The sequence below is a fragment of the Dendrobium catenatum genome, unplaced genomic scaffold (assembly GCF_001605985.2).
Source record: "Dendrobium catenatum unplaced genomic scaffold, ASM160598v2 fragScaff_scaffold_231, whole genome shotgun sequence".
Classification (NCBI taxonomy): domain Eukaryota; kingdom Viridiplantae; phylum Streptophyta; class Magnoliopsida; order Asparagales; family Orchidaceae; genus Dendrobium; species Dendrobium catenatum.
Window position 1 is genome coordinate 10,880,208 of NW_021318693.1, and position 13,242 is coordinate 10,893,449.

General features: G+C 35.0%; 1 protein-coding gene across 2 annotated transcripts in view; it reads right to left on the reverse strand.

The window, feature by feature from the left end:
- LOC110111639 (anaphase-promoting complex subunit 1) overlaps window positions 1-13,242 on the reverse strand; it is a 177,681-nt gene that overhangs the window by 21,168 nt on the left and 143,271 nt on the right. For both annotated transcript variants that reach the window (XM_020843595.2, XM_028693179.1), the window contains 5 exons: window positions 8,775-8,851; window positions 8,586-8,699; window positions 5,656-5,757; window positions 1,752-1,892; window positions 1,506-1,679 (listed from right to left, as the gene is read on the reverse strand). In XM_020843595.2, the coding sequence (XP_020699254.1) occupies window positions 1,506-1,679; window positions 1,752-1,892; window positions 5,656-5,757; window positions 8,586-8,699; window positions 8,775-8,851 (608 nt within the window). The remainder of the gene's footprint in view (window positions 1-1,505; window positions 1,680-1,751; window positions 1,893-5,655; window positions 5,758-8,585; window positions 8,700-8,774; window positions 8,852-13,242) is intronic.

Below are 13,242 nucleotides of genomic sequence, written 5' to 3' on the forward strand. Positions count from 1 at the left end.
TTACTTTGAAGAATATATACTCTCTTTGGGATTTTAGTATTTGAGTGGATAATATAATATTAAAATCATATCTAATGATTAATGCTAATGTTAGTGTGTTCTTGGGGATTAAGTTAATAAAGCATTGAAATATAATTGTAACTTAACCAACTTAGTTTTTTCCTTAGTTGATTCTTAAAGTTTTTACAAGAAGATACCCACATGCAGCACATGTGAGATTAAAACTATTATTATTGCAATATTTTCAGAAATTGAATGTCATAAAATATTTCAAAAAATAATCTTCAGTGTATGAAACTCCATTCATAGCATACATAAAAGATGATAATGATTAATCAAATTAGCAAGAAAAATTTATGAATAAATATTTTAGGAGAGAAAATATTTCAAAATAAAGTTGCCTTAAAAATTTATATAATTTTTAAAATTTCTGAGAGGCCCCTTCAAAAATGGAGATTGCTTATTGTTTTAGAGCTTTCGAGAGAACCTACTCTCATTGTGGCTTGCTTAATAATTTTAAAATATTTTAGATTTTAAAATTTAAGAGAATGATAGGAAATACTTGAGTTCGCAAGTAACCATAATGGGAAATACTTGAGTTCACAAGCAAACCTAACAATAATCGGTAAAACAACGAGAAAAAGGAAGAAAGTATGGTGGAAAAAACAATCAAACGATAGATAATCTTATAGCAAGCAAAGCAAAACAAGAATGAAGCAAAGATACAATCGATCCTCAATTCGAGAGGAAAATCGTTCTCTCTCAATCTCTAGATTGATGAATTTAGAGCCCAAAACCCTAAAAGAACTCCAAGAGAATAACTCCAATGCAAGCATGCCCTAAACCTAGCCTCCTCTCCTCTTTTAATACAAAACTTCTTAATAAAAGCTAATAAAATATTTCCTAAAACAATTATTAATTCAAATAGTTTCCTATTGCCTTTTCCCTCTCTCTCCTTGTCACCCTAGGGGGGGGCCCACATGAGTGGGCGGCCATCAAAGGAGGTGGTTTAGCCCGCCTCCTATAGGCGTGAACCGGCCCCACTTGGGCCGGTTTGGACGGTTCTGCAAGAATCATAACAGAGATGCGCATTTCAAAATAGAGCGTTGCTATCCTGAAAACTTGGAAGAAACGTTCTTTCTCATTGTTTCTTAATAATAGTATAAAAATGTTATACATTAATATTATATTTCATCCTGAAATTGGCATTAGGTATTTTGATTATGCATTTTATATTAATAGTTTATAAAAGATAATATATGCCCATAGCATATCTTGTCCTGCTTTAATACTACTATTACTACAATAGTATTAATACTGCAAATGCTATCCTTTCTGTTGTTTGTGGTCAGGGACCTGGCTAATAACTCGATACGAATTGTCAAATGAGTTCAGAAAATTATGGATTAAAAGTGTCGTTGGTCAGTAGGACTAGTGGTAAGAGGTTTCAAAGTGAGAATAAAGAACGTGTCAAAGTTACTTATGAAAAATCATCAAACACATACCATTGATCTCTCGGGAAGAATACAAGGCGTTACTTCACTATAGCTAGTCTCTGAAAAATGATCAGTTTCTGGGACGGTCACGTCAAGAGGAACATAAACAGGCAAACCTGTGTCAACATCTACAGTTTGCAACCAGCGAGACTCCGCAGCAATGACATATAAATGCCTGAATGCCTTAAAAAACCACCACCGGGAAGTTAAATACATAGCAAAATACTTCATTTTGGCATAAACAAATAAACAGACCTGCAGGTGGCAACGGTTATCATTTGGTCCAGTAGGCAGACGTGGATAGAGAGTTATAAGCAAAGCAGCAACAGCGCTATCTCTGGTTGAAAAGGTTCGTACACCTCCTCCAAGAAACAAAAATCCAATAGCCAAACTTATCTACAAAGTTTACAAGGCATTGGAGTAAGAAGTTAAAATTTCTATACGAACTCAAGTGACATAACTTAGAAGTCTGAATGAAGCCATCGCACTTGTTAGCAACTTATAGCTAAAATTAAAAGGAAAAAATCATGTTTGAGCAAGGTGCAGTATACACACTTCCCATCATGTAATTGATCAAGTAACTCTTGCTTGAAATTAATAAATTGTACGTGAATGATACAGAAATATAAGAGGGACAGATTTTATAGGATAGAAAAAACAATAGCTCAAACTTTGCAGATCAATTTCTTCAAATTATGTCAATAACAATGCATGAAGAAAGGGTCAAGCGGTTTATAGCTTCAAAAATGCAACATCCATTTATATATTTTATCAAGTAATACAAAACCATTTAATAAACACATAAGTGGGTTTGCTCTACAAAACCATATAATGACTGAAATTGCATAACATAAAAAGAGGTAAAAGCACAAACAAGAGACGGAAACTTGATGTAGGCAAGGGGGGGGCAACTCATGTTCAAAATAAATCAATTTTGGCCTCCCTCGAGTCTACAAGCTCAATCAAAATTGAGCTGAAATTTTAGCTCATTTATGAGCTGAAAATTTAGCTCATTTATGAGCTGATCTTTAGTTCACTTATTGAACTAAGAGTTAGCTCATTATTAGCTAACATTTTAGTTCATAGTTATCTTTTTATTATAACGTAATTTTTAATGTTTTAATTATGTTTGTCTCTTGGAATTTCAAATCGGCTTTTGGAATTCCAAGATATGTTATTTCCCATGTGTGGCTCATTGGCTTCCACCATGAGCTTTAGTTTTTTGTGCCTTTACCCCTTGGAATTCTGGCCGGCTGCTAGTTTTCCGAGCCTGGGATGTGTCCCGTGGCTGTGGCGCCTTGGTTCAGTGCGGCCTCCTTGTCTCCCGCGGCTGCTCCTTCGGTTCCTGGGCTTGGGCGGTTTTCCGTGATTAGCATGGGGGGAATTTCCATGCTTGTGATGTTTAGGTTCTTGTGAAAATTAATGTTGGTGTCCTTTTCTATTCCCCTTTCATACCTATAAATATGAGGGGCTTGTAATGTTTGAAATAGAGAATGTTATGTGATTTTTGGAATCTATCCTGCGGGTTATTGAAAAAGCTTGCGAGCTTTGTCCGTCTTCATTCTCATACCCTCCGAAAATCTTGCGAGCTCTTTCCAACCTTTCGTCTCGGCTTCTAATCTCTTTCTTCTCTCTGCAAGTGTCACTCCATCTGTATCTTTCATCTCTAAGTAAAGCAACTTTAGGGTGTCTTTGATTTCGAGTCAAAAGTTGTAATCCCTCGTCGTTTATAATGTTTTTTAAAATTTCTTCTTTTTAGTTTAATTTGAAATGTAAGAGTTTGTTCTTCCTCATCTTAGTCGCATCATTCGTGATTTAGTGGGTCGTCGGTTAAGAAAAAATCTCTCGTGTGGGCGAGGGGTATAGGCTCCCTATATTTCTTGCCCCCACCAATTTGGTATTAGAGCAAGTTATGAAGTCCTAGGGTTTGGTTGTCAAATTGAGTTGTCAAGTTTTGTTTTAGTTTGTCAAGTTTTGTTTTGTTGGGTCAAATCTTGTTGTGAGTCTTGCAAGAATTGTGAGTCTAAGTTTTAGATTGAGATTTTTTAGTCTTTTTTGAGTCAGTTAAAAAATGGAAAACAACAAAAATATGGATTCATACAACGAGGAAATCAATTCAAATAATCCTGACGTCCCACTCCTATTGGACAGATGGATTCCTACAGAAGGCGATTCTACTGGTCCGCTTCAAGACCGTCTATACAAGCTTTAGTATCACATGTTCCTATGTGATCCAAAATTCGAGAAGTGGAAAAGGTACCTACAACAACAGTTCGAGAAGGAACAGGAAGAAATTTTGAAGAAATTTTATGATAAGATCAAAGAACTGGATGCGCAGTATTTACCTCCTCAAGAGAACAAACAACTAACTCATCGGGAGATGAGTTCTCAAGAAGGGGAGTCTGATGTAGGCAAAGGGGGGTCAACTCATGTCCAAAATAAATCAATTTTGGCCTCCTTCGAGTCTACAAGCTCAATCAAAATTGACCTGAAATTTTAGCTCATTTATGAGCCGATCTTTAGTTCACTTATTGAACTAAGGGTTAGCTCATTATTAGCAAACATTTTAGTTCATAGTTATCTTTTTATTAACGTAATTTTTAATGTTTTAATTATGTTTGTCACTTGGAATTCCAAACCGGCTTTTGGAATTCCAAGATATGTTATTTCCCATGTGTGGCTCCTTGGCTTCCACCATGAGCTTTAGTTTTTTGTGCCTTTGCCCCTTGGAATTCCGGCCGGCTGCTGGTTTTCCGAGCTTGGGATGTGTCCCGTGGCTGTGGCGCCTTGGTTCAGTGCGGTCTCCTTGTCTCCCGCGGCTGCTCCTTCGGTTCTTGGGCTTGGGCGTTTTCCGGGATTAGCATTGGGGGGGATGGATTTCCCTGCTTGTGATGTTTAGGTTCTTGTGAAAATTAATGTTGGTGTCCTTTTGTATTCCCCTTTCATACCTATAAATATGAGGGGCTTGTAATATTTGAAATAGAGAATGTTATGTGATTTTTGGAATCTAACCCGCGGGTTATTGGAAAAGCTTGCGAGCTTTGTTCGTCTTCTTTCTCATTCCCTTCGGAAATCTTGCGAGCTCTTTCCAACCTTTCGTCTCGGCTTCTAATTTCTTTCGTCTCTCCGCAAGTGCCACTCCATCTGTATCTTTCATCTTTAAGTAAAGCAACTTTAGGGTGTCTTTGATTTCAAGTCAAAAATTGTAATCCGTCGTCGTTTGTAATGTTTTTTAAAATTTCTTCTTTTTAGTTTAATTTGAAAGGTAAGAGTTTGTTCTTCCTCATCTTAGTCGCATCATTCGTGATTTAGTGGGTCGTCGGTTAAGAAAAAATCTCTCGTGTGGGCGAGGGGTATAGGCTCCCTATATTTCTTGCCCCCACCAAAACTGGAACAAATACAAATACAGCACCAGAAAATATGACATACAGCACAGAAGAAGTCATTTGAAATCAGCGAATGAGTTAAGTACACAGCCCAAGATTATAATACAAATTGAAAAATGTATAGAGAAGGTTAGAGACAGAAGAAGAATTAGCATATTACAGTTAATAATGGCAGGCAGTGGATGTGAAGATGATCATGAATTGAAAAGAAAGGAAGAGAAATTTGAGAATTAATTTTTATATTTGACATAGCTTAAACCTTCTAAATATATGAGTTTAAACCTTAACTCACTAAACTCTAATACAAATAAATCACGGACACTTTTCTAAGAATGATTGAATAGATTAAATTCTGCATCAAAAACTAGTATTCATTAACTTGAGCAATTGTGTACTTGACTGCATCAGTAAAACACAACACAACAAATCTTGAATGCCATATATGCTCAATATTAATTGAGTCGAAGTAAACGATACTGCTAAGCATCATTAACAATTTAATTAAAATTAAGGAAAAACTACTACTTGGAAAGTTTTCACTATAAAACAACCATGACAACAGAATAATATGCAAAGCAAAATAAGAGGAATAATCTCAACAGCTACAATTTTGGAAAATGATATTTGCTTTCAAAGTAACCAATCATATTTAATAAGGCCAACAAAAACATAAAATACTTTAATTGCTGAAAGGACCAAAGCAAGATCAGATAATGCTATCATGTTTCCAAATCCAAATTTGCAAAGGAAACTTAATTTGCTCACAAACTTACACTCATCTGTATTCCATAACTCATGTGACCTTCCACGGAACTTCGGCTTCGAAGGTACCTTAGTAATCTAAACGTCTGTAGATGACCAGAACCAGCCATAACCTAGTGTAAGAATAATTTTGAAAAAAAAAATCATAAATCAGGCAGATTTAAAAGAAAAACCAAGACGGTAAAATAACAGAAAATGTATCATGAAATAAAGTTCTCGCACCAGTCAACTGTCTTTCCAGAACACAAGTATAGAAACATGAAAAACTGACACAATTTAAGAAAGAAAATTGGTAAATGATTGGATGCTCATATCTTTGATAGTTGGGAGGGAAGGCAATGAATTAAAGCCTGTGCACGAACAGCCACCAAATTTGTTAAAGGTGAACCTAGCACTGACCAAAGCACCCGGGCCCAAGCCAGATGAGGATAGTGCCTTGCACACCTTCCACATTAGAAATTACTACAGTGTTCCTAGGAGAGAAGCTAAGTGCTTTGCCTCAAAGTACATGCCTTAGGCAAGCACCTTGACTTAATTAGAGAGAAGGTGATAATACCTTTATCATCAAGATAATTTTTTTATAATGATACTTGGCATGAGGTGATACAAAAGAACATCAAGAGTTCAAGAAAAAAGTATGTGCACTGGGAAAAAAACATAGACAATGTAAGTGCTACAATTGCAAGTTTTTAAGGTAGTAACTCTTGAGGATGAAGAAGATTAGTCCAAAGAGATCGAGGAAGGGAGAGGTCTACAAAATCAATGGTGCAGAATAAAGCATGACTGATGACAAAGATGGAATATCTAACAAAGAAGATTAGATTAACCTGTTTTACATGCTATGAACTTAAGAAGTTTAAATACTTGTTTGAGATGATCAAGTTAGCAAGAATTTAAAATTTATGATGCACTTGACCTTAAAAATTGTGTATTTTGTCCAATAGTTTGATATAAGGATTATTATTTGTACCCTTCAAAAATGATTATTTTTTCAAAATAGTTTAATGTGATAACTATTATTTATATCTTCCAAAATATTCCTCATAATTTAAATAACTTTATTAAGTGATAATAGTTATTTACTTCTATGGGTTTATCTGATTTGCTAAAAACGAATGTGGAATAAAGGGGATATAATATTAAATATGTGACAGTTTTTAAAATGTTTTAGTGTTATTTAGTTGAGTGTAAAAAAAATACAAGATATTATTTTTTTTGCATTTGGTTTGAAGTAAAATGAATTTAAAATAAAGTCTGATAGCTATGTTCAGTGGTGGCAATAATGGCGCAATCGATGGCAGCATGCGGTGTTATATGGAGGCATTTAGCTATGGCAACGACGGTGGCCAGTGGTGGCACATAGCGACAACTGCATTTAAAATATTTTACACCCAAAGCCTTTCAACCTAAAACATCCTCTTAATGCCTCTCACTTCAACCAGGCGAATGTCTGATGTTTCACTGAATCGGACAACTGTCTAATGTCTCACTGAATCGGCCAAGTGTCTAATGTCTCAATTGTTGGATAGCCATCTGGCCTTAAAGGTGTTTGGAATTTTTTGACAGCTTTGCAAGCACCTTACATCACTAATTAATTCTTCTCTTAACAAAATTTATAAGCAACCATGAGGCATTTTAGTTTAGAATAATCTTTTAGCGAAGCAATATCAAATCATTTTTAGTTTCAATTACTTTGCAATAGATTTATGAAGATATCAATAATAAGGTTAGCATAAAAAAATTTTCATGCAGTTTATTTAGTTAAGAACAGATTTATAATAAAATAAGCAGTCCCTTAGTAAAACCAAGAATAAAAAATTAAATAAAAAGAAAAGAAAAAAAAAAAAGCATTCCATATTCTTAATATGCCTACCTTAATACAACTACTCAAAAGTTAAACTAACTTTAGGACGCTTTACCCTAAAACATTTTGAGTTTATAGCAAGACCAATTTCTCAAGAAACGCTAATATAATACATCATAAAGCTGAAATAGCAGATGTCTATTTCTAAAATTGCATGCTCTGCTAATTCCATTCAACCTCATTGGATAAAATATTCTCCTTAATATTTTTTCTTAGTCTTTTAACTTTCTACGCAACAGGGGGATTTTAAATTTGACCAATGAGAAGAGCTAAGATTTCTAGTTAGAACTATACAAGAAGTGAAGCAGAAGACCACGCAAGGAAATATCATGCAAATTACAATTCTAGCTTGTGCAAGACACAAGTATGGCCAACATAATAAATCTACAAATTAAGGTTCAACAGTTCCTTCAAATGGATAAGGAAGTTTAAGATCATTATGTTATTTTGATTATTGCAACGTCCAATATCAACTGAAGTTATTAATCTGCCCAGTGTAGTATTATTTCTTGAAGATCTGTAACTTCCCTCTTATTAATTAAATATTAAGAGTCACAACGGAAGTCTTAAAAGTAACAACCCATTTCTGGACATTAGTCATTATGATGCATTTTCAGATATGCGATAATTATCATGATTATATAGCTTGTTAAACATAATAAGACGACTAAAAAAAAGAAAAGAAAGACAACAGTACGAGGTAGAACAGTGGAAGGAATGACATAGGCATCAATTGCATGGTGGAGGGTACAGAAGAGAAAAAGAAACTTACAGGAATTGGGCCCATGAATAGGATAGATAATATTAGCAGACATACTTTGCACGGCAAAGATAATCCTAAATAATACTGAAATCATATTTATCATTGAGATAATTGTCAAAAAATAGTCAACCCTGAAAACTATACAGGAAGAAAAGAATGCATGATGGATCTAATTTGAATCTGACTACGAGATGTCCAAAAAGTTAAAACTAACATTGAAATTCAAATCTAATATTTTCTAGTGCTTGCATATATGAAACAATAAGTATAATGATAGTAAAACAAATAACATGATAGTTGATATATATTCTAACCACACATAGAGAAAGAATAACTAGATGCAATGACATCTCCAAAGTTCCTCGGTCAACATGCTGCAGGAGTCCCTTAGGAAAATCATTCTTACTAGAGTGAGAAACATACTTTATCTGCATATAGGAACAAGCAATTTATCATAATAATATTTAAGAAAGATGTAGCAGTATCCGACAAGATTTTTTTACCTCGCCAAGAAAGAAAATGACATAGTTGTAAAGCAACTCCTGTGCATCGCCATTTCTAGTACCAGCATACTTTAACCCTAAAATCATTACGTGGCAGAAACTTAAAAAAAAAAAGGTTCAGAAGAATATAGGTAGCATTACACGTTGGAAAGAAAATAAATTATTGAGGATGATTGAAGCATGCATATTTAAATTTTTGAATTTTTATTGAACTATACTGTAATTTGAATTTTATGTTTCTTTTGTTTTATTTTCTACCCTATGATGGAAGGCAACCTATGATTATTTTAATTAACTATACCTTCTTCGGCCAAATCCAGTGAACCCGCCGAGCCTAACCGAGAGAAAGAGAAAGGGAGTGTTTAATTAATTTAGATTAAGTAAAATTAATTCAAATTAATTTTAATTACGATTATTTTAATTAACTATAGTTATTATAATTAATTATATTTAGTTTTAATTAAATAGTTATAATTAATTTAATTAATTATGATTAATTTAATTAGAATAAATTTAATTAATTATAATTTATAATTATTATTAATTACTATTAATTAATTATAAGTTATTAAAATTAATTAATGTTTATTAGTTATAATTAAAGCTAATTATAACTAATTATTTTAATTAATTTTAATAAACTATAACTAATTATTTTAATTAATTATAATTTAAAATAAATAATTAATTAATTAATTATAATTACTTAATTATAATTAATTAATTAAAAAAAAAGAAGAGAGTCATTTGTTGCCAATCCACTTGGTTGTTTTGATTAGCCATTTTGTTTCAAAAAAAAAACTCACACACCAACCTAGGATATGTTAACCTTGGCTCTGATACCAAACTTGATGCAGACAACTAGGTAGGAAAAAAAAAACCACAACGGAGAGCATAATGGCTAGTTAGAACTTTTCTCGATTTCAAAATTTAAAGCCAACACCAAACAACCTCCAAACAAATGAAAGATAGACAAAAAATGAAACTAAAATAAAAATAAAACAAACTACCATCATAACAACCAGCTAGTGGTCACCTCACATGCATCGAAATAGTAGGTAAGATAATAAGTGCTTAAAGACATGCAAACAAAGGTCCACCACAACAACTTTGGGTCAACGTCCACCACAAGACTCCTCTGGAAATGCTACCAAACAGCCAACAACATTTCAAGAGCTTGAGAACAAAAGATACAAGTGGGTGGAAACTTGTGGAAATAAGAAGGTAAAAAGCTAGAAACAAAGAGAGGAGAAGAGAAGTGGAAATAGCTCGTAAGCTTTCCAAGGAGAAACCCTCATGTTTAAGTAGTTTACTCACCAAAAATAGCTTCCAATTGTCACAAATCAGCCACAATATATAGGAGAGGAGAGGGAGCCAAACAGCCCAAACAACCCAAACAGCCGCCCAATGAATAGCAAAGGGAGGAAGAAAGGCCAAAGGCAGCCGAAGGGAGCATACACCCAGAAAGGCTAGCTGTGGGCTCCGAAAATTCGGCCCCGGCCTCCGCTCGCTGTTCTTTTTTATCAGCGAGGGATTTTAATTGAATAGTTCCGAGGTAAATTTTGGAAGGCAGATGGGTTTTTGTAGATAAGACACTACCCAGAGATTTCGCCCTCATTGTGAGACTTTATGATCTGAGTTCTGGTTTCCTATAGGCGCAAGCCCCTATAGTTTATTACCCCTCCCGATAATGAGAGAGAACTTTCGATTAAGGCTAGTTGTCAAGTCAGGATACGATGTTATCTGGCATATAGTAGCAGCACTAAGTAGATTCTAGTCGCCACGGCCACATACGTAGATTCGGGTTTCATAGGTTTATGCCTTTGAGAGTGAATTCTCTTAATTTTAGGCTTTGAAGGCCTAAAAAAATATTTACGGCCACATATTTGTTTTGTTGGTTCGAACCTTGTCGATTACATTGATCTATATAGAGGATCGGGTTCGAAACTTGAATTCACTTGTCAACCCGCGCACATCCCTAGACGTCACGTGTATACCAAATAACACGCTCGCCGGGCCCATAGATTTGAGGCATTTATAATTAAACCCTGTCGACTCCTTTTATTTACTTAGAAGGATCGGGTTCGAAATTTAATAACCCGCGCAGCATCCCTAGACGTCACGTGTGTACCAATAACATGCCGCCGGGGCCTTGCGGGAGATTGTATTTCCCCTTTTAGTGTGCCTATGTGTATACAAACTATTGTGTACGTGGGTATTCTTGAATAGAAACTTCTGTCTGCTTGTACGAATGTTGCAGATCCGGGCGTGGCGTAGCAAGCTTCTGAATAGAGTATGGTTGTTCGGTACAGTTTGTCGTGCACTACTCGTCGCTTTCGCAGGTGGATCGAGTGCACCTAACTAATCTCCTGCCTTCGGTTGTAGAAGCTCGTAGGAGCTTATATCTTTATGCTGTTGTGATTTTGACTATTACTAAGCCATACTGCTGGAGGTAATGTATTCATCCTTAGACTGAAGAGTTGACTACAGGATACTGCTACTCAGTGGCATCTACCCATCTTGACACATACATCTTGTCTTCGTGAGAGAAGTATGTGTTGCAGATCTTATTTTCTTTCAGCGGATGTGATATACTCCTTGATGTTGTTTCGTTGATCTTATTTGCATGGGCATTGTAGCATTCACTGCGTGATCCTTGGGTTCATTTGTATATATTAGCAAAGCTATTGTGTTCGTCTGTATCCTTCTTATCAAAGACTTATGAAGGTTTTGTATGCCCACTTTGCATATCTATCATCTTCGTCTGCAAATAGGCTATTATAAGCTCATTTGTATGCATGTTTGGGTTGACACACAATAAGGGGCTACCTCTTCTATATTCCCTGCTTGCTCTGCTTGTTCTCTTGCCATATTTAGTATACATGATGACGATGGACCATCATTATAATTATCATAGTGCCTCTTATATTCTCCTTTGTGTGAGATGTAGGGGCCTCCCAACCCCACCAAGAATTTGGCATGTATGAGATTTGAATGAATCACACTCCTTGATTAGCGCTTGCATTTCTATTTGGCATGATGGTTTTATTGATATCTTGACCATTCTTCAAAGTGAAATTCTTTATTGTTATTTGTGGTTTTCTGAATGTAGAATGATCCTTCACCAGTGTTTCATTTGCTCATGAGTAACATTATTTGGAGTCTTAGCGTCTTTGTATCACCACAAAGATGATTCGAGTTCACATGATAAGATTAGCTGAACTCTAAAAATTGAAATAACAATTTCTTATCACCTCATTGAAAGACATTGTATTGTTGAATGTAAGCATGTCATTACCAATCACTCCAAATTACCCACATACTTGATTGATAGAACTAAATATAAGTTGGAATAACATGGATTCCTTATTTATCCATTTGGTATTCATTTGAGTACATGTCATAGATGACTTAGACTTTAACTACTAAGTTCCTTGTGATCCTTTGAGTTCAAACCATATTTCAAAATCAAATCAAATAAATTTGTTTGCCATATTCAAGTCTAAGTCAATTGTCAAGTTTATATTGTTCAATGCACTTCTCTTGAGTCACAAGCTTCTATGTCATATATAGCTCAAATCACATTCGAGTCCAAATTTTAATGTCCCAAATTAAGCTTTATATAGTTTCAAGCTCAATGTCAAAGGCTTTGGTTTTGCTGAGTCTAAATTAAGTCCACAGTTCTGTTGCAACTTTGTCAAAGTCCTGTTTAAATCTGATTGAAGTTCAAGCCTATTTTGGTGGTTAATTTAAGGTTTGAGTTCACTTAAGTCAATTTGTTCAACCAAGTTCAAGTCCGGATCTTTGTTCAATATAGTTCTTGCATGTCCTTTCAGTTCAATCAAGTCTCAGGTCACTCATTTTAAGTCCTTGTCTATATTTTCAGACAAATTTCGGCAGCCCTCCCGCGTCTTCAGGGGAAAAAAAACCAATGAGCCGCCTACTCGCCACGTATCACTTAGACGTTTGCAGCGGCTTGGTGGTTAGTGAACAACTTGTTTCTCAAGCATACGCGGCGAGTGTTAAATTTTTATTGTATTTGTTTATTCTCATCCTTTGGAGCATACGTCACGCTAATACTACTTAGTTACTCACTAAGCGTGCTTTTGGGGTCTGTTTTTAATATAAAAAAAAAATAAATTGCTATTATTTTTTCGATAAGCATTTTTTTGATTTCACCAACGCCCGGCGTTAGGTATCTTTATTAGATAACCCTGCCTCGCCGTAGGTGCCGGCCACCGGGTCCCATCTTCCCCACCTACACGCGCACTATAATTAGATACGATCTTGCACATATGGCGGTTTTTTCCGAGGTTACCTGCTTCACGACACATGTGAAGTAAGGTTTTGAAGTTTTTAAAGAAAGCAATTCACATAACTCGCGGGGATTGTCGCTGGTTTTCTGACACTCGTGGTTATACATAAATTTACTATTAGTTAAATTTATATTCTATAGTTACATTATATT